The 24,867-nt window shown below is 38.3% G+C and overlaps 2 protein-coding genes and 1 long non-coding RNA gene across 4 annotated transcripts in view; 2 read left to right on the forward strand and 1 right to left on the reverse strand.

The window, feature by feature from the left end:
- The window catches only part of LOC141351464 (uncharacterized), a 461,703-nt gene that overhangs the window by 40,952 nt on the left and 395,884 nt on the right, over positions 1-24,867 (reverse strand). The gene's annotated exons all lie outside the window — the stretch shown is intronic.
- Positions 5,047-24,867, forward strand: part of LOC129431620 (scavenger receptor cysteine-rich type 1 protein M130-like) — a 60,650-nt gene continuing 40,829 nt past the window's right edge. Inside the window, exons 1-2 of the mRNA XM_073870049.1 lie at positions 5,047-5,107; positions 5,771-6,076. Of these exons, the coding sequence (XP_073726150.1) occupies positions 5,047-5,107; positions 5,771-6,076 (367 nt within the window). The remainder of the gene's footprint in view (positions 5,108-5,770; positions 6,077-24,867) is intronic.
- Positions 10,869-20,009, forward strand: LOC141351009 (E3 SUMO-protein ligase ZBED1-like). 2 transcript variants are annotated; one of them, XM_073856987.1, is made up of 8 exons: positions 10,869-13,091; positions 13,281-13,374; positions 14,035-14,246; positions 14,685-14,812; positions 16,104-16,581; positions 16,710-16,915; positions 17,024-17,222; positions 18,247-20,009. In XM_073856987.1, exons 1-8 carry the CDS (start codon positions 12,921-12,923, stop codon positions 18,529-18,531), a joined length of 1,773 nt encoding a protein of 590 aa, XP_073713088.1. In that variant the 5' UTR covers positions 10,869-12,920; the 3' UTR covers positions 18,532-20,009. The 2 variants fall into 2 exon arrangements, with proteins under 2 accessions (XP_073713088.1, XP_073713121.1); XM_073857020.1 differs by lacking the exon at positions 17,024-17,222 and having other exon boundaries at positions 18,247-18,386.

Here is a 24,867-nt window from a genome sequence, read left to right on the forward strand (position 1 = left end):
TAACCATTGTCAATGAAGGACTGGGCTAAGACTGAAAGGTGGACATGAGGGATATTTCAATGGTCCCCTGCCATAGTGACAAAACGTCTAAACATTTTGACTTGCAGTGATTACACAATGTCAAAGGGACAGAGCATTTTGGGGGGCACTGACTGTTTAAATGAGAAGAAAAATTTAGTTTTGGGAGAGGTATGATGGAGTTTCACAACTATCAAGTGAGCTATAGTGTTGTGCTGAACTTTAAGATTGTTTTGCCAAATTATCTTCGAGTTTTGAAAATTTAATTTCTGTTTCAAGAAATGAGCCAAAGCAATTGAGAAAAGCGTCTCGGTTACGTATGTAACCCTTGTTGCCTGAAGGAAGGGAGACGTCACGTCGTATTGGGAACGCGCCTCGCAGGACCAATCTACTTCGAGAACTACTAACATGCCAATGAACTAGGCATGCAGATATTTGCATCTGACGGCGCCACTCTGCCGCTTGGGTATTTAAACAAGGATCAGGTGCAATATCATTAGCTTGATTTTTCACTGAGAAAGCTGGCAACAGTGCACGGCCTGATTCAGCAATGCAACAGAACTGTGGCGACGGGATGTGACGTCTCCATTCCCTTTCTTCAGGGAACGAGGGTTACATACGTAACCGAGACGTGCCAAAGCAATTGAGAAAAGCGTCTCGGTTACGTATGTAACCCTTGTTCCCTGGGGGAAGGGAGACGTCACGTCGTGTTGGGAGCGCGCCTCGCGGGACCGGTCTGCTTCGGGAACTGCTAGCATGCCAGTGAACTAGGCATGCAGATATTTGCATCTGACGGCGCCACTCTGCCGCTTGGGTATTTGGACGAGGATCAGGTGCAATGTCATTGGCTTGATTTTTCGCTGAGAAAGCTGGCAACAGTGCACGGCCTGATTCAGCAATGCAACAGAACTGTGGCGACGGGATGTGACGTCTCCATTCCCTTTCTTCAGGGAACGAGGGTTACATACGTAACCGAGACGTTCCCTTTCAGTCAGTCACTACGACGTCACGTCGTGACCAACGTATTGGGAAACCCTACCAAAGCGCCACAGAAGCTGAACCCTTCCAGTGCCTGCAAAAGCCCTCCGGCCTCCACGTAGGGGGCGGATGCTAAGGCTTACTGCAGAAGGCCAGTCACTACCTGTTCCTTAACCCACGACATTGACTAGGCGAACTGGGAAGCGAACTCATCAGGCAGGACTAGAACGCTGCGGACTTACCCTCTAGGGGGTCTGCCACATGGGTGACATCATGAGAGCTTAAAGCTCTCTAGTGGTCTTTTCTGATTGGAATTAAGAACCCGAGAGGATACCGGCTCAACACGAACACTGTAAAACCTAGTAAACATGTTAACTCATTCACCGCCAGCCTTTTTGAGAAAAGTTGCCCACCTGCATTTTTGTGATTTTAAAATTAAAATTCCTTGCAGGAAAAATCATTTTCTATAAATATATAAACATACAAATTATATCAAATTAAAGAACACACCCTCTGCTTTCAAACAAACAATAAACAAACAAACAAACAAACAAAATGGGGAAAAAACGTTTCATTATATATTTACTTTTTCTACTTAATTTAACCACTGAAATATGGATATTTCTCTTCAAAAATACAACATTTTGAGCAAAAAGCTTAAAAAATAGCGTTTTTGTAAAGGAATTTATGTTAGAGATCAGACTCAGAATGACTATCAAACATAAAGGCAGTTAAAATAAAACATAAACTCTTTTTAACTTCCGTTTTTGATCAATTCGCCATCTGGTGGATAAAAGCGGTATTACACCTTCACTTTGAAATTCGTCCAAAAAGGCATGTTTATTAGTTAAATATGAACTCATAAATGACGAGATAACTCGTCAATGGCGGGGAATGAGTTAAGTGTCGCCCAGCCAGCAGCTCTGCAGATGTCTGTTAGCGAGGAACCACGAGCCAATGCCCAATATGATGCTACACTTTTCGTAGAATGTGCACGTAGATTAAACGGGCAAGGAATACCCTGCTTTTCATATGCAAAGGTAATAGTGTCCACAATCCAATGGGACATCTTCTGCTTGGTGACAGCATTCCCCTTCTGCCGACCAACGTAACAAACAAAGAGCTGTTCTGAGGTTCTAAAGCTTTGCGTCCGAGTTACATACACACGTAGCACACGCATCGGACATAATAAAGCCATGGCTGGGTCTGCCTCCTCCGGGGGCACCGCTTGCAAGTTCACCACTTGGCTCTGAATGGAGTAGTGGGAACTTTGGGAATGTAGCCGGGCCAGGGTCTCAGTGTTATGCTAGATTCAGCGGGCCCGAACTGTAGGCACGAATCGTTGACCGAAAATGCATGAAGATCCCCTATCCTCTTTACCGAAGCCAAAGCAAGGAGTGTTAAAGTTCTCAAAGTTAGAACCTTTATACTCACAGAATGCAGAGGCTCAAAGGGGGCGTCCTGTAAAGCTTTCAGCACCACGGACAGGTCCCAGGAATAGAGGGAGGACAAGAAGGATGCAGCCTTCGTGCACCTCTTAAAAACTTAACCAGGTCGTGCTGACCCACTGTCCTACTGTTTATCGGAGCGTGGTGCACGGATATCGCAGTGATATCTACTTTAATGTAGAGGGCCTTCTGTCCAAGATAAATAAGCACGAGTCTGATCGAGCATTCTCAGATGTCTTCTTGTGAGAAGCTCACCAATCAACAAACAGATTCCATTTTAGCAAGTATGCCTGTCTCTTAGATACCGAGTGTGGTAAATCACCTAAAACCTCCGCGCCCCATCCAGAGACCACACATGGAGGTTCCACAGATCGGGGCGCGGTGCCATAATGTGCCAGGGAATCAGCCAGGGAGGGACTGTCGCGAGGAGAGTGAACTCTGTAAAACCAATTCCTAGTTGTCCGGTGCGGCGCAACTAATAGAATGCGCTCCTCGTCCTCCCTGACTTTACACAGTGTCTGCGCAATAAAGCTTACTGGGGGGAAACCCCGCGGCCAGCTGTGTGCCAGTGCATTCACGCCGAGTGTTCCCTCGGGTAATGAATAAAACAGGCGCCAATGGGTTGTCTCTGAAGAAGCAAACAGATCTGCGCTCTGCCGAAACATTTCCAAACCAGCTGAACCGACCGGGGGTGGAGTCGCCACTCGCCGGGGCGCGCTGCTCGTGAGAGCGTGTCTGCCGCTGTATTCAGCGACCCCGATATTTGAATGGCACGAAGAGCCTCAGATACTTCTGACCCCAGAGGAGATGACGGGGGAGATGCGACAGGTGACGAGAGCACAGACCGCCTTGGCGATAGATATACGCTACAGCCAGAGTGTTGTCGGTGCGCACTAATACCATCTTAAGCATCGAATCACATCTCATTGAAACGGACGAGCGCAAGATATACAGTGCACAGCTCGAGGCAATTTATGCCAATGTCGCTGGGATGTTGACCAGACCCCCGTAACGACGAGCCTGCCCTACGTGGCTTACAACCCGTTGTAGAGGCTTCTTTGCCAACAATAGCATACCTGGAGATCTATCTCAGTGGCATCCGCACCATGAGAAACGCTGGGTCTGACCACGGGGTGAAAGTGAGACGGCATCTCAATGTAATTATAATACTGTGAAAAGCCAGTGAGCCACGCTCTCCTCTGGACTTGGTCATGAAGCCAACACTGAAGCGGTCTCATATGGAGCAGCCTGAGAGGTGTCACAGCCGCAGCTGCTGCCATATGCCCCAGAAGTTTCTGAAGTTATTTCAGTGGAACCGCAACCCTGCCTTTAAATGTTGAGGCAAGTCAGAATTGACTGAACACGCGCTTCTATGAGACGTTCTGTTAAATCGACCAAATCCTGTTCCATTCCGAGAAAAGAGATCCTCTGCCCAGGGCAAAGTTTACTCTTTTCCCAGTTGACCTGAAGACCGAGACGAGCGAGGTGTTTAAGTACACGATCTATGTGTGTGCACAGCATCTGACGAAACTGAGCTATTATGAGCCAATACGCCAAAACGCAAACACCGCTCTCTCTCAGGGGCTGCAGTGCGCCCTCCGCAACTTTCCTGAAGACACGGGGAGAGAGAGAAAGCCCGAACGGTGAGACTTTGTACTGATATCCCCTCCCCTCAAACACAAAGCGGAAAAAACGGCCTGTGTAGGGGGAATATGGAGACATGAAAGTACGCGTTTTTCAGGTTGAAGGCTGCAAACCAATCCTGTGGGCGGATGCATTAAAATCTGCTCCTCTGCGTTAACATTTTGAACAGCATTCTATGAATGTGAATCCTCGATTCAGTATGCACAGATCTAGGATCGGACCGCAACCCGCCGCTTTTCTTGGGTACAATGAAGTAAGGGCTGTAAAGCCCCGACTTTATCTCGGCTGGAAGGACCGGCTCGATCGCGTCCTTCGCCAATAGGACAGCAATCGCCGCACGCAGAACGTGCGCATCGGCAGCCTTCACCGTGGTGAAGCGAATGCCTGAATATTTGGGAGGTAGCCGGGCAAATTGAATGCATAACCGAGACGGATCGTGTGAAAAGCCAATGTGACGGGCTGGGAAGCTCTTCCCAGGCCCCCAGATACCGAGCAAGAGGAAATTAACGGCACGATGTGTGTACCCGTGGCGAGCGGAGACGGTGAACTCAACGACACGTACTCTTTGGCCACATTGTGAGATGTTGTGTGTAATGAAACACTCACCCGAGACCGCTGATGGATGCTGAGCAAAGCGGGCTCCTTTGTAGATGTCCCGCTCGACACATCCGTTGGCGAATGAGGAAGAAGAGAATGTAGGGTTTTCAGCCCGTCCGAAACTCCTACATGCCTCCGGGGACCTGGAGAAACTCATCCAGAAACACAGACGGAAAGACATCTTTAAAAAGACGCTCCCACCTCAATGCAAGTGAAATGCTATCTTTAGAGGAAACACTCTTTTAATGCGCTGATGTTGATGAAGCACACAGGGGAACGGCTACGCACACACTCAACTAAGAGTGAGAAAAAAGTCAAAAAATTTAAAAGAGAGGTGGAACACCCGAGAGCCTCCGCTGAAATGCCTTTGCCCAACCAAATCGAACACGCAGAGTTCTCCAAAGAGCAGAGAGTAGCTTCTCGTGAGCAGATTACTGCCAGTTTTCAAAGCGAAAGAGCTAATGATATTGCACCTGATCCTCGTTTAAATTTATTGGCGTGTTAGTAGTTCTCGAAGTAGATTGGTCCTGCGAGGCGCGTTCCCAATACGTCGGTCACGACGTGACGTCGTAGTGACTGACTGAAAGGGAACTGTAATTTGTTCACAGCATTGTGCAAAAGAAAAAAATTCACCCTTATTAACAACAAACATAAACTCCCTTATATAACGCTCATTAACTCCCTGGGTAGAGCTGTGCACAACTGTAAACAATATGCAGTACATAATGGAACTGAATATACAACATACATAGTTCTGTAATCATTCTTGCACATCCAGACATTCCTCTTTGTCTGGCCACATAATTTCAGAAATTGTTCAATTTTGGATACCTTTTTTGAAAAAAAGATTTAAAAATGATTTTGACAACTAGTTCAACATTTTTGTAAGTAATGACTCAAGCAATGAGTACTATTCGTTTTTTATGGAATGACTATTCAGCATTCACAAGTATAGTTAATTTTGACTGACATGACACTTCTGGCACTTCTCACCCAGTGTGCGACCTCAAGACTATATACACTGTATATTGCCTGTATGGCTTGAAAATGTACATGTAATAATGGTTTTGTCCATTTTATTTTAGATGTTAGACTTGTAAATGGAGATAATAAATGTTCTGGAAGAGTGGAGGTTGTACATGATAATCAATGGGGAACCGTCTGTGATGCTGGCTGGGATTTAAAAGATGCTGCAGTGGTGTGTAAACACATGGGTTGTGGGACTCCTATAGCAGCAGCGACTGGGGCTTTCTTTGGGCAGGGTTCAGGACCCGTGTGGCTGGATGATGTGAGATGTTCTGGGAATGAGTCAGCAGTAACAAATTGTTCATCAAAGGCATTAGGAAAAAGCACATGTAGTCATGAACAAGATGCTGGAGTCGTCTGTCGAGGTAAGCTTAAATGATGATTTATGGATCTCAGATCTCATAATGATAAACTACAATGTCTGAAAGTGCTTATGTTCTATGTGAAACCATTATTTCTTGCAGTTGTGAAGCTGGTTAATGGCACAAGTCCATGTAATGGCAGAGTTCAGACTCATTATGATAATGACTGGGGTTCAGTGTGTTACACTGGCTGGGATGAGGAAGATGCTACAGTTTTGTGTAAAGAGCTGATCTGTGGTGATGCTGGAGAGCCAGTGTCATATGAACTTCCATCTGTTCTGCCAATATGGATGGATAATGTTGCGTGTAGTGGAAATGAGTTGGCACTGCAGAGCTGTCCGTCTGGATTGGGTGTGAGCAGTTGTCTGAATGATCTTCAGGCTGGAGTTATTTGCCTGAGTGAGAATAAACCTGGACTTAAGTTTAAGATTTAAAACTTTCCATTAAAGACACAGCTTAATGATGTAGAAAAGGTTTTATAAATTATGTAATTCAAGTCTCTTGCTGTCTGATCTTCTACCTTGCAAAATATGAACTAAATATATGTTACAGTAAAATGATCTTACTGTAATGTTTTTTGTGTGTATTTATATAGGTCTTGTGAAAAGAGGTGTGGTTAGAGTTGTGGTTAAAGCTAACGCTGGCATTAATATCAATGATCCAAATATCAAGAAGAAACTTATGGTCAAGGTAAGATTAGTCAGCCTTATTGTGTACATAAACAATTAGTCCACTGACCATTTGGCATACAAAGAAGACCAAAGACATTCATAGAGAACTTCTTTTGAGAAAGACATTGCAAAGCATTACAGAAGTCGAATTATTTAAATTGCAGCATAATATTTTCTAACAAATTACAAATTAATCAGCTTAAGTATAAAACCATAATAATGACGCAATGTAATACTGTTTATTTAAGTTCAATTCAAACTTTCCACTATCATAAAGTCAAAAAATGGTCCATAGCTCTCAAAGAGGCAGTACACATATGCACCAAAACTTATATTAGTACTTCTATTGGTACCAAATTTATATTTGAAGAGTTTCGTTGCAAAACGAGATAAATCCATTTTTTGACATTTTTGTCAAAACATGTTTATTATTATGTTATCATGTTATTATTTTGTTTTATGGTGCTACTTAGCTGTATTTTTTAAGTTATAAAGGTTTAAATCAAAACAAACCAACTGCAGTTGAATTGAAATTGGAATGCACAACAAAAAACGAGATTTCTGAACAATTAAAAAACAGTGGTTATCTCGTTTTGCAACGAAACTCTTCATTTGTATTAGGACCTTTTTAAAGGGTACAGCTCCAGTGACAGCTTCTGACAATTTCTTTCTGACACTGATAAAAAAGTTGGAAAAAGTTGTTGTTAAACTTCAAAACCCATTTTAATAAAATAATTGTCAATGTTTTCCCAAAGATAATTTTACTGGCGATCTGCATAAATTTTGTTATACATTTTGTCCTCCTGTTGCAATTGTCAATATTTTATCACTCTCTGTTTGTAGTAAGTTGACTGAGGATTTATGCTTTTGAATTCACTTACTGAAGTTTCAATTCCACAGATGAGGAGTGTGGTTGGAAGTAAAGGGGATTATTCTGTCAACTGGAAAACACAGCCGGATGGAATGATATTCCACAATACTAAGGGAATTATAAATTTCTAATCTAAATAGTTCGTTCTCGTTTTCTCTTCTTTAAACATTATATATTTAGTACAGCTGTCAAAAGATACGTGTGTGTGTGTACCTGGTAATTATCACGTTGTGGGGACCAATTGTCCCCATAAAGATAGGAATACCAGTGTTTTTGTGACTTTGTGGGGACATTTGAACGTCCCCATGAGGAAACAAGCTTATAAATCAAACAAAATGATGTTTCTTGAAAATGTGAAGTACTAGAAGGGTCTCTGTGATGGTTGGGGTTAGGGAATGGTGTAGGTAAGGGGAATAGAAAATACAGTTTGTATGGTATAAAATGCATTACGTCTATGGAATGTCCCCACAAAACATGGAAACCAGAATGTGTGTGTGTGTGTGTGTGTGGGGGGGGGGGTCAGGATAGTTGGTTTTACAAAAGCCAGGGCAAAGCAAATGGCTAAATATTGCTCAATATCCTCCATCATTGGAAGTCGTCATATATGGAGAAGGTGGTGTTGTGTGTATCCATAAATCTGCTGTTTAAGTTGTCATTAGATTCACATTGGTGGATCTGGCATTAGCAATGTTTTGTATCTGTAACATTTATGTCCTTATGTATATGTATTATGAATTGTGGACTTAAATAAAGTAGTTAAATGTGTGTGTGTGTTCTACATGCATTCAAAATGTGTACGTTTATGTGTGTATTTATATAGACATGATGTTACGACCGGCTCGAAGCCGTGACAAATGTAAAGGAGGACATAGTCGGGTTGGTACTTTGTAACAAAATAGATTTATTAATGTAAATATAAAACATAAAAATAAGGAATTAACAAACCCAATAGCGACCCCGTCAAACACACGAATTGTATAAGTGTCAGAAAGAACCGAGTAACCCAATTATAACATCAAAATAATCTAAACAAAACCAAACAAGCAGGAGAACAGCCCCCACAACAAACAGCGTTGAGACTTTATAGAGAAGGAACAGGTGTAAGCAATTCCATTGACGTGCCCTCAAGCCACACCCACTGACCGGTCTTAGTGGAAGAAACGAGGGACTCGTCACAATAATTTAACTCAATACACACACATTAATCACGATTAATCTTTTAACACCCCTAATATTTAGATTTGTGTATTTGGTAGTATTTAGAGATTGTGTGTGTGTGTGTGTACCTGGTAATTATCACGTTGTGGGGACCAATTGTCCCCATAAAGATAGGAATACCAGTGTTTTTGTGACCTTGTGGGGACATTTGGATGTCCCCATGAGGAAACAAGCTTATAAATCAAACAAAATTATGTTTCTTGAAAATGTGAAGTAGCAGAAGGGTTTCTGTGATGGTTGGGGTCAGGGATTGGGGCGGGTAAGGGGAATAGAATATACAGTTGTATGGCATAAAATGCATTACGTCTATGGAATGTCCCCACAAAACATGGAAACCAGAATGTGTGTGTGTGTGTCCATGCATGTGTGTATGTTTACGTGGATCAATGACATGATGCTTATTTTTGTCTGGGGGCATTAACTCATTCACCGCCATTGACGAGTTATTAACTAATAAATATGCCTTTCTGGACGAATTTCAAAGTCAAAGTGTAATACCGCTTTTATCCACTGGATGGCGCCAAACCGAATTTATCAAAAACGGAAGTTAAAAAGATTTAATGGTTATTTTAACTGCCTTTATGCTTGATAGTCATTCTGAGTCTGATCTCTAACATAAATTCCTTTACAAAAACACAATTTTTTAAGCTTTTTGCTCAAAATGTTGTATTTTTGAAGAGAAATATCCATATTTTAGTGGTTAAATTAAGTGGAAAAAGTAAATATATAATGAAACTTTTTTCCCCATTTTGTTTGTTTGTTTATTTGTTTATTGTTTGTTTGAAAGCAGAGGGTGTGTTCTTTAATTTGATATAATTTGTATGTTTATATATTTATAGAAGGTAATTTTTCCTGCAAGGAATTTTGTGAAACTTTTGTTAAAATCACAAAAATGCCGGTGGGCAACTTTCCTCAAAAAGGCTGGCGGTGAATGAGTTAATACAGTATAAACATGGGTCATTTTTGACTCTGATTTAAAGTTTGACAAACAAATAAACTTTGTGGTCAGAGCTAGTTTTTTCCAGCTAAAGCAACTTAAAAAATTAAAGCAAATCCTTTGCTTTAAGGATTTGAAGATTGTTATTCACGCCTTTATATCCTTAAAGGTTCAATTTGTAAGATATTTGCAGTAAAATTTTCAAAAACCACTAGGCCAGAGTTATATATTTTGTCCAGCTGATTATTATCAATATCTGTAATGTTTTCAACTACTTGTAAATCATGAGAAAGTTTCCATTCAAAACATTGACACGGGGCAGTGCTGTCTCCTGTCAATGACGTTAATATCCATGTGACCCTTTGTCACCGCCTTTACTGACGTAAACCACATGACAACAGTGGTCGAGCTCGAAAAAATAAAATGGCGGCCAAGGAAGCGGCTGGAGCACAAATTTAGTGTAAATAAAGGTATATTTTCACTTTTTAAGCATTTTAATTGCATTTCTAGCGAGAAATTAGTATTGTAGTTTTCAAATATGTGATTAGTTATCACAAAGGCGCTCTCTGTTTATATTTCAAACACGCTGCTTTTGAAGTGCGTCGGAAAGCCTTTCTCTAAGCGGCCTTCAGGCCTCCGAGGCCGAAGTCATTTCCTCATGAGGCAGCGAGGCAACAAGTCCTCACTGCCTTGAGTTTTCGGACGCAGCCAGTGTCGTGGACAAATGCGGAACTATGTGATAGCGCCTGTCGGGCTACGCGCTTGCTTATGAACTTATGGATATCCCTGTACTGTCTGCCGCTGGTTGTGTCAGCTCCTGTTAGCGTACGGGCCAACCAAACGACCCAAGAAGAGTTTGGAACAAAACGAGAGAGGATCAATTTGTTGTTGCATTATCTGGATGGAGAGAGCTTCACGACAACATTTAACTAGACCGAGATTCTGATCCTGCTTGTGTTTTACGCGATGGGTGAGTTGTTTTGATTCGTAACCCTTCAAAAAACTTATGCTATTATATTGATCACAACATTAGTGTGTAGATTGTAATCAGCCCGTCTTCCCGCGGACGATATGCACATCAAAAGGTATTGTACAGCAATATAAATGGTAGGGCTGGGAATCGATTCCAAAAAGAATCGATTCTTCGATTCCGAGGCATTGAGAATCGAGAGTCGATTCCAAAGGTTGGAATCGATTCCATAAGGGGAATCGATTCCATTAAGGAGAATCGACTCCTCTTTAAGATTGATTTTTAATACAAATCGCGGCCATGGTTCCGTTCTTCGTACGTGGATTACTCCGTTAGCTGGATTTTAATGGTGATTTGGCTTGATCTTGGATTATTTGGTTCTTCGAAGCTCATCCTCAAGTTGCTGTCATAGCAACCGGTCCGTAAGATGCTCGGGAGCAGGTTTACTTCATGTAAACAAGATTAGATCGCACCTTTTTAATCAGAGGTGATACGTAAAGTCTGACGCATTCATGTATTCTCCATTATACGAGCGCAATCTGCGTAAGATGCACGATTAATATGAAGAGCTTTTCAAATTCAACACGTAATAAAAAAGGTTAGATTGAATATAACGATGTTATTTAAAATATATATAATATAAAAAAGCTGTACTTGTGGAACTTGTTTTTGTAAAGCAGACGTTTTGATTATTATTATTAAACAAATGACAAGAAAAACGTATGACAATATTATTGAAAATTGATTTAATAAAGTCATTTAATAATTTATTTAGTAATTTGTATGCTATCTATTCTTTAAAATTCTTTTTACAAAGATGTTACCCTGTCCCTTTCATGTGACAAAAAAAATGCCAATAAACAATTTTTTTTATTTTACACATTTTTACATGGGTATCTTCTTTACTGCACCTTTCTGTACAGACTTAGCAGTTAATATGGACTCCTGTTAATATTGTTGCAGTCAGAAATCAGTTATATGAGAACATTGCAATTGAAGTAAACTTATTTAGTGCATTGAAGATAAATTGTTATTTAAAGAGTTGCACTTTATAATCTTTTGGTGTAGAATAACATTTACTTTCACTAATTGCACATCATATTTCATTTACCACATTCTTGGAAACTGCTGAAAGTATTGGTGTATTATTTTCAACTGCACAAAAGAGGGGAAAACACCATCTTATAATAAACTACAATTCAAATTTAATTTATCAGCTATTAAAGTGTTGCATTGGCTGTGGGTTTAAGAAAGAGCAACTTCCTCAAGAGATGAGAGAGACATCACATGAAGATGCAGGACCACCACCTGTTATTTATTCTGCTTTTTTTTGGTTGCTGTTATAAACAGGCATTTAACTGTTTTTAAAAGAGACTTAAAGTAGGCCTACTTTAGGAGCATCAAAGTTTGATTACAAGCATTGATCTTAATCTTGACATGAATATTAAAGATATCAAGATTATATTTTCACAAAATAGTTTACATTATGTTGGGTGATTATATGTACAAAAATACTTTTAGGTAGGTTTACAAATTCAGCATCATTAAATTTTCAAAATAACCTTCTATCCATAGCTCGCGCACTGCAGGGGTTAAAAATGGGCGTGTTCTTGTCCATTGTAACAACCAGCCAATCACAGCGCTGCTGATCAGATATGTGTTGCCTTTTCATGCGGTGCACGAACGCGCAATATTCTCAGATAATTCAATCCTGTCATACTAATCATCAACAGCAGGGGTGTTTAAAGAACCGAATAAGCAAGATCATAATTTGATCATTTGATCTTGGATGTAGTAAGCGACGTACGAAGAACGGACCCCTGCAAAAGAAATAAAGTTCAGTTCAGACTAAATAAATGGATCCAGTGGTGACAGAGTATGGTTCTCTTAGGCTGATTATTATTTCCCCTTAGAGACAGAGCGCAACGCGTCATAATCTGAAAACCACGCCCATTCGCAAAGTAAATGGAGACAGTTGGATTGTTTTCCCCGGTGGGCGTGGTTTTCAGATTATAATAAACACGCTCTGTCTTTCTATTAGGCAATCAGCGCAGTTACTGACCCAATGAAATCTTTAGAATCGGTTACTGGGCGGGGTTTGAGCTTACTACTTGTTAACTTGTAATCAAATCAGTTAATCACATACTCGAGTCGAGTTGAGTCGACTCTCATGCGAAGAAATGGCTCCAAGGTCAGCATCAGTAGTCTGGCGCTACTTTACTTTAGAATCTGCAAAAAATGAAGTGAAATGCCAAATTTGCGATAAAAAGTTGGCATATAATAAAACAACATCCCCAATGATTAAACATCTTAGGGCCGTTCACAAAAAGGAGGTGACAGAGGAGGATCAGGTAACAATTACTAATTAATCTTAATTTTACCTCAGACACTTAAGCATCTTAATTTGAAGGTTTAAAAGACGGGAATGTAAATCAAACTGCTTAATAAATTACTAACGATTGTGGTTAACTTAGTCAGATTTAGGTAGCATAGCATTAACTCAGGAAGGGTTTTTATTTTTCTAATCGCAATTCCAAAAGGAGGATGCGGAGGGAGAAACTCCGCCTGCCACGAAAAAGCGTTTGATCCAGCCATCAATTGAACAACAGTTTGGAGCCAAGATGCCATACCCTGGTAGGTGTTTACTCTAATTATTAAGATTATTTGGTATAGGGGAAATAAGCAAATAATACAGTATAATTACCCCATAAAAATACAAAAAGATGTCAATAATAGTGCTTAACTCATTCACCGCCAGCATTTTTTAAAAAGTTGCCCAAAAAAAGTTGAAAATTTGTTTCACCAAAATGCCTTCCAGAAAAAAATTCTTCTAAAAATATATAAACATACAAATATATCAAATGAAAGAACAGACCCTCTGATTTCAAACAAACAAACACTATCCTATCTATATTTTTTCTCTGCTTATAAACTTTTAAATATGGGTATTTTTCTTTAAAAAAATTAGCAAGAAGCTGAAATAATTGCATTTTTGTGAAGGAATTTTGTTAGAGATCAGAAAATTAGTAAAAAAAAGAGCTTCAGTTTTTTTTATAAATGGGGCAAGTCTGCCATCTAGTGGGTAATTGCGGTATTACATATTAACGTAAAGCGTCATCAGGAACACTGTTTTTATGCAAATATCTTCTCTTAATTGACGAGATAACTCATCAGTGGCGGGGAAAGAGTTAAGTAATTTGATTCTTAGTGGGTTAGTTTAGGTTATTTTTAGCACAAGATTTAAAATGTCTTTTCTCTGGCTCACTGTTTTCTTTATATGATCTTTCATTGTAGCTCAAAGTCTTCCAAAAAAAAACCTGGATCAAAAGTTAATTGAGTTCATAATTAAGGACATGCAGCCACTATCTGTTGTGGAAGATAAAGGTTTTCGAGCATTCGTGAATACACTTGATCCAAAGTACAGGATTCCATGCAGACAAACAACAAAACAACTAATTTTGGAAAGATATTCGAAAGAAAAACAAGCTCTGAAGGACCAGCTCACTGTACGTCTGAGTAACTTTTCCTGTTTGTCATTTTTTCCCATTTCAATATTCTGTTTTGTTTTATGCTTTCCTAAATGAAAAATGTTAGATGGCTATATTCATAATTTGATTAATCATTTAGTAATCACCATATACTGATGAATGCAAATGACAGAATTCTTATTTATTGAAATAACAGTGACAGTCAGTTTTGACTACATGTGGCCTGCTCTATAATTTTGAGTGGTTTTGGCCCAGAAACATTTTTATTTTCATTTAAATAAAATTAATGTCTTCTAATCATTCTAGTGACTATTATGATTGATTGTAAAAAACAATCATTTAAACATTTATTTTTAAATTAATTTCTTAAAAACCTAAATGTGTTCCTGTGTCAAAGTGGCTCAAAATGATTGAGCAGGTTAAAAATAATTTTTGCATTTTACAATTTCTTTTCAGGCTGTACAAAGTGTCTGTCTCACAACTGACCTGTGGACATCTGTTGCAATGGAATCATATATTTCTGTGACAGCACATTACATTTCTGATGATTTCTCTCTGCAGTCCAAATTACTGGAGGTTGAAGGGTAAAATATATTTTTTCAACTGCTAAGAAATGTATTTCTGCAATCCCGGAGTAATAATGCAGAGTAAAGTACTGTGTATCCTAATCAGTTAAAGTCATTTTGGAAACTTAATATTTTTTAATTCCATTTAGACCATCTACAGAACATCACACAAAGATATAACAAAAACATTTTGATAACAAAACCTAATAAATAACAAATGTGATCCTGCCTTGGAAACCCCGGCTACAATTCAACCATTTTATTTAATTTTACGATTTGGCGCGTCAAAGCAGTCTTGACCAAAAAATGACAAATGAAATATAATTTGTGATTGTTACTGTGAATGATAAAAACTAACTTCATATACAATTAATTAAACGTTAGATAATGCTTTATTATTTTGCACAGAAATACCTGCTTGCTGACTTTGAGAATCTCTGTATTCACTTTATGTACAGAAACACCTGATGATTCTTATATTATTTATTTCAGGAATTCTTTTCAATCATTTGAAAGTGAACAACGACCATAATAGGCTATTAATCACAAGAGAGACAGTCGTGTCAGGCATAGCCTAAATAGTTTCGGTGCAGATATGTTTCATGTCATCACTGAAATTTAAATAAAAAGCTTAACTGTTTTGTAGTTTAACTTTTAACAAGACATCCACCATGTTTTAAATACATTTTTAAAACTTACACCTCTCGAAAGAAAAAAAAATAAGTTTAGTTTGATGAACTCCTAAATATGACACGCAGAGCGCACCTAGCGTTCCGTTAAATTGCATGTGCCAGCACGCAACAGCACAACATTGATACAAGAAAAGCAATCCTAAATTTACAGACTTAAAATTGATCTGAATTTACGTTTATAATATATACAAAAATTTAAATAAAATAAGGCCTGAAGTAACAAGGAGCAGAACAAATATGTGTAAAGTGCACGGAAACAAAACACAAGCAAAAAAGGTAAATCAGATAACCCCAAGTGATCTACAAATAAAATAAAGAAATTATTAAAATAACGAAAGTATAGCCAGAATTGCCAGCTTTGTCTTTTAGGCAATGGTTTATTAACCTGGAAACCTCCATACGGACATGTAGCCCTGTCATTTGGGTTTTGGATTTATTAACGCATTTTAAAAACATTTATTGAACGCTACTTCTTCACATATTATTTGCATATCATTATCATTATAAGCTGCATATTAATATATTGGGAGAAAGCTTTTATGTGAAATCAGGTACACTGTCAGAAAAAAAAGGTACAATAAATAATCTGAGCTGAGTATATCTTATTTCTTTGTTAGATTTGAAGGAAGACACACAGCTGATGCCATAGCTACACACCTCCGCAGTATCATTCTGGAGTGGGGTCTTCAGGACAAAGTTTTTTGTGTAACTACAGACAACGGAGCAAATGTGGTTGCAGCAGTAAAAAAATTGAACATGAGACATCTGCCATGCTTTGCGCACACTCTCAATCTTATTGTAAAAGACAGTCTTGCTGCAGTCACTGAACTTGATGACTTGAGATCCAAAGTGAGGAGAGTGGTAGGATTTTTTAGATCCAGTTGCACAGCAAAAGAGAAGTTAGACAACTTGCAGAAAGACTTGAAAATGCCCCAACTGCGCCTTCTCCAGGAAGTTGAAACTAGGTGGAATTCCACCTATTTAATGCTAGAGAGGTTTTTTAACCTCCGGGAACCCCTCTCTGCAGCAATGAGCAACATGGACCTACCCATGTTTTTCCCCCAGGACTGGGCTGCAATGGCTGATGCAATTGAGGTGACCATACTTTGTATCATATTTTATATATAGACTTTGTTTGTGGGGCTTGTTTGCAGTAAAACCATTGTTTAACCTTAATTTTAAACAAAGTTTGTTTTATATTTATCTTAACTGTTTTTGTATAGGTCCTGAGACCATTCCTGGAGGTGACAGAGGAAATGTCTGCAGAAAGCAATGTCACATCCTCGAAGTTGATTGTGTTGGTGCGAAACCTGCAAAAACTGACAAGAAATATGGCAAACTCGTATGCTCCGGAGTCTGTTGGTCATAGGCTTGCAGGCTCTTTAAACAAGCACCTGACCAAAAGGTGTGGTGACTATGAATCAACTAGGTTTGTATAGATTAGTTTGTATACACACACACACACACACACACACACACACAGAAATGTATCAATTTATAACTGAAGTTGTTTAATTTGCCAAATGTACAACTTTAGATTTCTTGCAGTGTCAATGCTGCTAGATCCTAGGTTTAAGAAAGTAGCATTCGGCATTGATGCAAATGCAGAAAATGCTATACGAGCATTGACATCAGAGGCCAGCCAGCATAATCCGGAATCCCAACCAGAGGCAACAACTTCACAGCACATACAACAAACTGGGGCTAGTTGTGTGTGGTCTGATTTTGACTCGAAGGTTAGATTTTGTCATCACATTCTTGGAAAAACTGTTTATTAGGGATGTGTAATGAGATCTTGCAAGGAGTGAATTTTTGGAGGTCAAACTTGTGCAGCCTCATTTAGAAGTTCTGTAAGCTCAGAATTCATGTAGAGTAAGGTCTGAAGCGACTCGTGTGAAATCAAACAGGAGAGAAGCCATCCAGCAAAACCTTTTACAGTGCTTGTATATTGTCTTTTAATGCATTTGATAATTAATACTCAAAGTAGAACTGAAATGAAATTTATTACAAGATGATTAGTTATAACATTTCAATCTATACCAGCCGAATATTTTTCAAATCATTATTTTTATTATTGAGGATTTCTTTAAAATACAGCAAAAAGCTTCTCTTGTTCTTGTGAACCCAATCTCTGGTCTCGTGAGCTAAGTGTCTCGTCACACACCCCTAATGTTAATAAATGAGAAAATTAGAATGTCTTTTTCTACTGAATTCAGGGATTAATAGGCTAAATTTTTCTTACACTGCTTTTTAAAAAACAACCACGTTTACATGGGCACATTGGGCAGCAGTAATCAATTTTTTTATAGAATATTTTAGAAGTATTGTGATAAATGATGAAAAAGATATTTTGATAGTTGATGATAAGCACACAGGTGTTATTGAATTCCATCTTTTTTTTATTCCTACTATGAAAGTCAATGGTTGCAATCAGCTGTGTGCTTGCCATCATTTATCAAAATATTTTCTTTTCATCAGAATAAAGAAACTTGTACAGGTTTAGAGCAACAGTGTGATGAAATGATGAAGAATATTCATTTTTGGGTGAACAATTCCCTTTAATTATATTAGCGTTTACTTCGATTATGATTTAGCCGGATTAAGGTAATTTGTAATCGCTGTTTACATTTTAGTTTCTTAATCAGAGTATTGTTTTAGGCCAATCAGGTTAATATCGATGTATTGTTGTCCGTGTTTTTTAATTATGTTCCATAGAGAAAAGGCACCACTATATTCTCTTTCTCTCTCTATCTCTTTCAGGTAAAACAGCAAATAAACACTAATGTGGATACCATCACTGAAGTGAAATTGTACCTCTCGCAGCCAAATATTAGCAGAATGTCTTCGGCATTGGACTTTTGGAAAGAACAGGGACAAAAGTTCCCAAACTTACAGACACTTACAAAGAAATACTTGGCCATAATGGCAACATCTGTGCCAAGTGAGCGTGTATTTTCGAAATCTGGCGAGCTTATTTCAAAACGCCGCTCTTGCCTAAAGAGCTCTCAGGTGAAAAGGATGATGTTTTTGCATTACAATATGTAATTGGTCTAGGTTATGAGTGTGTTGAGGCCTAAAAAGGTTCTGTGTGTAAAGGCCTAAGAAAAGATTTTATGTGTGAAGGCCTAAAAGGTTCCGTGTGTAAAGGCTTAAAAAAAGATTTTATGTGTTAAGGCCTAAAAGGTTCCGTTTGTAAAGGCATAAAAAAAGATTTTATGTGTGAAGGCCTAAACGGTTCTGTGTGTAAAGGCCTAAAAAAAGATTTTATGTGTGAAGGCCTAAAAGGTTCCGTGTGTAAAGGCTTAAAAAAAGATTTTATGTGTTAAGGCCTAAAAGGTTCCGTGTGTGAAGGCCTAAAAGGTTCCGTGTGTAAAGGCCTAAAAAAAGATTTTATGTGTGAAGGCCTAAAAGGTTCCGTGTGTAAAGGCTTAAAAAAAGATTTTATGTGTTAAATCCTAAAAGGTTCCGTGTGTGAAGGCCTAAAAGGTTCCATGTGTAAAGGCCTAAAAAGATTTTGTGTATGGCCTAAAAGGTTCCATGTGTAAAGGCCTAAAAAAAGGTTCCATGTGTAAAGGCCTAAAAGGTTCCATGTGTAATGGCCTAAAAAGATTTTGTGTATGGCCTAAAAGGTTCCATGTGTAAAGTCCTAAAAGGTTCCATGTGTAAAGGCCTAAAAAGATTTTGTGTATGGCCTAAAAGGTTCCATGTGTAAAGGCCTAAAAAAAGGTTCCATGTGTAAAGGCCTAAAAGGTTCCATGTGTAAAGGCCTAAAAAGATTTTGTGTATGGCGTAAAAGGTTCCATGTGTAAAGGCCTAAAAAAGATTTTATGTGTTAAGGCCTAAAAGGTTCCGTGTGTAAAGGCCTAAAAGGTTCCATGTGTAAAGGCCTAAAAAGATTTTGTGTATGGCCTAAAAGGTTCCATGTGTAAAGGCCTAAAAAAAGTTTTATTTATTAAAAGGACACGCTACTTTTTTGAGAGTATGCTCATTTTACAGCTCCCATGGTGTTAAACATTTCATTTTTACTGTTTTGGAATGCATTCAGTTGATCTTCGGGTCTGGCGGTACCACTTTTATCATAGCTTAGCATAATCCATTGAATCAGATTAGACCATTAGCATCATGCTCAAAAATGACGAAAGTTGCTCAATATTTTTCCTATTTAACACTTGACTGTTTTAGAAGAGTCAAGTTTTAAATAGGAAAAATATCAAAACTCTTTGGTTATTTTTTAGCACGATTCTAATGGTCTAATCAGATTAAATGGGTTATGCTAAACTATGATAAAAGTGGTACTGCCAAAACCGTAAAAATCAAATGTTTAACTCTATGGGAGCTGGAAAATGAGCATATTTTCAAAAAGTGAAGTGTTCTGTGTGTAAGGGCATAAAAGTTTGTATGTGTAATGAGTCTGTTCCTGAACTGTTTTTAGGTTTAAATGCTTTTAGGAATTTTTGCTATTTTATGATATTGGATGAAATATATGTAGGCTGCCACAAATAAATTAAAAATCTATCCACAAACATTGTGTGTGTGTGTAGGAATGCATGTAAATAAAATCTACCGCATATATGTATATGGTGAACATAGTCTTTACACTGTCTAACTGACGCAGGAAGCACGACGTGACAAATCCCCTAAGCAAATGTCTCGTTCTATTTATGACTCGCAATTAATACATCTAATAGGAAGGACAAATGGATTTGCAACAGTCGCTTTGACACGCCCGGTATAGAGTGTTTCTCGTTGTGTGGCACGGTAAGAAGGGCCAATGTTAGACACTGTTCGTATAGAAAAAGAATCGAAAATAGCAGTGAGGAATCGATTCTTGGAATCGATTCTTTCGATTCCAGAAACAGGAATCGGAATCGGAATCGATTCCAAAAAATCCGGAATCGAACAGCCCTAATAAATGGTCATTTTAAGACACTTCACAATAAGATTTGTACTGTCAATTCATTATGTGAAAAATCATTGTAGATTGTAAGTTGAAAACTTAATTCTGTGCTGTGTTAACCATCGAATTTGGACTAATACTGTAATATCAATATGACTAACAATTTCGTTTTGAACATCACATATAAACTTACATAATGAAATAAACGATGTCATCAAACACAACATTTATAAGACTTTATTACCTTATCCATCAACGTGATTTCTCGTTTTCTCGTCTGATTGATGTCCATCAGTGGTTGAGTTAAAGACTACAAATCCCATGATTCCATGCTGCTTCAGAGCGTCAGTAAACAACATCATTGTTTTTGTTTGATCTGGCGCCATCTTGCGGCGCATAATATACAAATTGTATCTTTAAGGCTTGGCTATTGCAAAGCTAGAAATAGTCAGTCATTTCTGTCACGTCTACAGATTGTACAAAATGTTGCTGCTCGCTTTTTGATGGGGACTAAAAAAATTTAAATGCCATAAGCTGGGTTGATGTATACATGACTGCGATTTGTTGTGTTTTTTCCTTATTTTATTTGCTTGTTTACTTCATTGCATTGTTGTTTTGCTTGTGTTTGTGAAGCACTTTGGTCAACCTTTATGTTGTGTGAAGGTGCTATATAAATAAACCTTGACCTTGATAAAAATAACTTGATACATTTATGACATGTGTCTCTAATTTTATTTTATCATCAAACTTGTAAAATGGCAGGCGGGGCAACTGTCGGTACAAATAAGCAGTTTAAAACATTTTATTTTATTTTAAGTTTTATTAGCAGTTTTTATTTGGCATTACTTTATGTTGGAAACCTTTCCTACAAAAAAATTCACAAATATCCATAGTTGCTTGCATGTTAGCATGGTAAAAACAATTTGGATGTTCTTAAATGTCAAGGTATCACAATTATGGGCCTTTTTTTAAAAATGTTACCAAATATAAACAGTAAACATAAAACAACATATTTATGAATTTTATATCACAGACAAAATCTGGTAAATGTAAATTCATTCATTGCAGGGGTCAGGTGGTGCAACCAAGGCAAGGCAAGGCAAGGCAAGTTTATTTGTATAGCACATTTCATACACAAAGGTCATTCAAAGTGCTTTACATAGAAATGAGAAAACAAAAATCAAATATACATGAATTTAAAATATCAATTAAAAGAAAATAAATGTGATTTTAATAAAAACTGTTTAAGTGTGTGAAAAAGAATAAAACAGGAATAAAAGTATAAAACAGTTAAAAATAAGAATAAAAACAAGAGAAATAGAAAATAATTAAAATAGTGCATATATAATATAGTGCAATCAGTTCGGACGCAGCATAGTGCTCATTCAGTAAATGCATAGCTAAACAGATGTGTTTTGAGTCTGGATTTGAATGTGGCTACTGTTGGAGCACATCTGATCTCTTCTGGAAGCTGGTTCCAGCTGCGACTGGCATAATAGCTAAAAGCTGACTCTCCTTGCTTTGAGTGAACCCTTGGTATTTCTAGCTGATGTGATCCTAATGATCTGAGTGATCTGATGGGTTTATATTCAATGAGCATATCAGCAATGTATTGAGGTCCTAGTCCACTGAGTGATTTATATACCATTAATAATACTTTAAAATCAATCCTAAATGTAACTGGTAGCCAGTGTAGCGACCTGAGGACTGGTGTGATATGTTCATATTTTCTGGTTCTGCTCAGAATCCTGGCAGCAGCGTTCTGAATGAGCTGGAGCTGTCTAATGGTCTTTTTGGGAAGGCCAGTGAGGAGGCCATTACAATAATCCACCCTGCTAGTGATGAAAGCATGCACAAGTTTCTCTAAGTCTTGTTTGGAAACAAAGCATCTAATTCTTGCGATATTTTTGAGATGATAATATGCTGATATAGTTATTGCTTTGGCATGACTACTGAAACTAAGGTCAGACTCCAGTATCACACCAAGATTCCTGACTTGATTTTTAGTTGTTTGACCCCTAGCGTCAAGGTATGCATTCACCTTGAGAACTTCATCTTTGTTTCCAAACGCAATGACTTCAGTTTTCTCTTTGTTTAACTGAAGAAAGTTTTGGCACATCCAACTGTTAACTTAATCAATGCATTTGCACAGGGAGTCAATGGGGCTGTAGTCATTAGGGGATAGAGCTAAGTAGATCTGAGTGTCGTCTGCATAACTGTGATAGGCAATTTTGTTCTCTCTCATTATTTGGCTTAGTGGGAGCATATACAGGTTGAACAGGAGTGGCGCAAGAATTGAGCCTTGCGGGACTCCGCATGTCATGGATGTCCACTCAGATTTATGGCCACCTATACTTACATAATAACCTCTCCCTTCTAAGTATGACTTGAACCATTTCAGGACCACCCCAGAAAGCCCAACCCAGTTTTCCAACCTGTCAAGAAGTATGTTGTGATCGACAGTGTCAAAAGCAGCACTGAGGTCGAGTAGCACCAGCACTGATAGTTTGCCTGTGTCTGTATTGAGGCGAATATCATTTATTATCTTTATGAGCGCTGTCTCTGTACTGTGGTGTGGTCTGAAACCAGATTGAAAAATGTCAAAATAACCATTAGAAATTAAGAATTTGTTCAGCTGATTGAAAACAACTTTTTCAATGATCTTGCCTATGAAAGGAAGATTTGAGATTGGTCTGTAGTTGCTCAATACAGTGTTATTTAGGTTGCTCTTTTTCAGGAGGGGCTTAACAACTGCCGTTTTAAGGGACTTTGGAAAAGTTCCATGAGCTAAGTGATGAATTTACCACTTTTAGGAGATCTGCTTCTAAACAGTTAAAGACACTTTTGAAAAAAGATGTTGGGAGTGTGTCAAGGGTGCAGGTTGATGTTTTAAGATGCTGTACTATTTCTTCCAAAATTTTACCATCAACTGCTTCGAAATCAGACATCGTAACTACTTTCTGATGTTGTGGTCTGATTTGTCTGACCCCGGCGGAGCTCAAGGATGTGCTGATCACCTTTCTGATATTATTGATTTTCTCAGAGAAGAAGTTAGCAAACTCACTATATTTGCTGTCTGAGAGCATTTCACTTGGAATGTGACTTGGGGGGGTTGTTAGTCTCTCTATAGTAGCAAAAAGAGTGCGTGTGTTATTTATATTTTTGTTTATAATATTTGAAAAGAAAGTCTGTCTAGCTTTGCCTAGTTCCACACTGAAAGCACGAAGGCTGTCTTTATAGATATGATAATGGACTATAAGTTTTGTCTTCCGCCATATGTGCTCAGCTTTTCTGCATTGTCTCTTCATATTCTGCACCTCTGTTGAGTTTCTCCAAGGTGATTTTTGCCTGCCATTCTTCTTCCTGACTTTCACAGGAGCAATATCATCGATTGCACTCTTAACTTTCGAATTAAAGGAATCAAGGAGAAAATCAACAGAGTCTGCAGATATGCTTGGTGTTAAAGATATAGCCTTCATAAATAGCACACTGGTGTTCTCATTTAAGGATCTCTTTTTGACAGACACAGATTTAGTTTCAATAGTAGGAGGGATTAATATATCAAAGAAAATACAGAAATGATCAGACAGTGCTACATCCTTAATAACAACTGATGAAATGTTTACACCCTTACTGATAATTAAATCTAGAGTGTGTCCACGATTGTGTGTGGGTCCATGTACATGTTGAGTCAGATCAAAAGTATTTAAAACAGCTGTGACATCTTTTGTCATAATGCTTTCTGGCTTATCTATGTGAATGTTAAAATCTCCAGCAATAGCAAAACAGTCAAACTCTGAGGAAATCGTTGATAACAGTTCTGTAAAGTCCTCAACAAATGCTGGAGAGTATTTTGGGGGCCTGTAAATAATGATCAGTAGAATGCGTGGGGTACCTTTCAACACAATACCTAGATGTTCAAAAGACGGGTAATTCCCAAATGACACTTGCTTACATTGATAGACATCTTTAAAAAGAGCAGCAAGACCTCCACCCCTCCTAGCAGTTCTGCAGAAACTCAAATAGGTAAAGTTAGGAGGGGCTGTTTCATTAAGGACTGTTGCACTGTAGCTTTCTTCTAGCCATGTTTCATTTAGAAACATAAAATCCAGGTTGTTTGTGGCTATTAAGTCGCTGACTAGAAGTGATTTGTTTTTAAGTGAACAGATATTTAAAAGTTCTAACTTAACAGTACAATTTTTTTCCCTAACAGAAATCTTAGTTTGACAAGTCACAGGCAGCAGATTAGATTGATTTGCCACACGATTTGATCTAGCCTTACACTTTCTATCATGTACTAAAACAGAAATAGAGAAAGATATAGGCACACTGAGTTCCTGCTTTTGTAAACATTTGATAAAAGTATTAGTATTTTCATAGCAGGAACCCGACACACATCACTGAGAGCCATTATCAGTTGTTTTTGGTTCACCTACAGCAGATGGAGGAGGGTGTGTGCCTTGGCGTTGTGTCAGAGACCGAAG

Source organism: Misgurnus anguillicaudatus, chromosome 1, assembly GCF_027580225.2.
Source record: "Misgurnus anguillicaudatus chromosome 1, ASM2758022v2, whole genome shotgun sequence".
Classification (NCBI taxonomy): domain Eukaryota; kingdom Metazoa; phylum Chordata; class Actinopteri; order Cypriniformes; family Cobitidae; genus Misgurnus; species Misgurnus anguillicaudatus.

Excerpts from the sequence above, each read along its gene's own strand:
- LOC141351009 (XM_073856987.1), top strand. The coding sequence starts at position 12,921 with ATGGCTCCAAGGTCAGCATCAGTAGTCTGGCGCTACTTTACTTTAGAA. Across the intron at positions 14,813-16,103 it reads AAATTACTGGAGGTTGAAGG|ATTTGAAGGAAGACACACAG; the intron begins GTAAAATATATT and ends TTTCTTTGTTAG. Across the intron at positions 16,582-16,709 it reads CAATGGCTGATGCAATTGAG|GTCCTGAGACCATTCCTGGA; the intron begins GTGACCATACTT and ends GTTTTTGTATAG.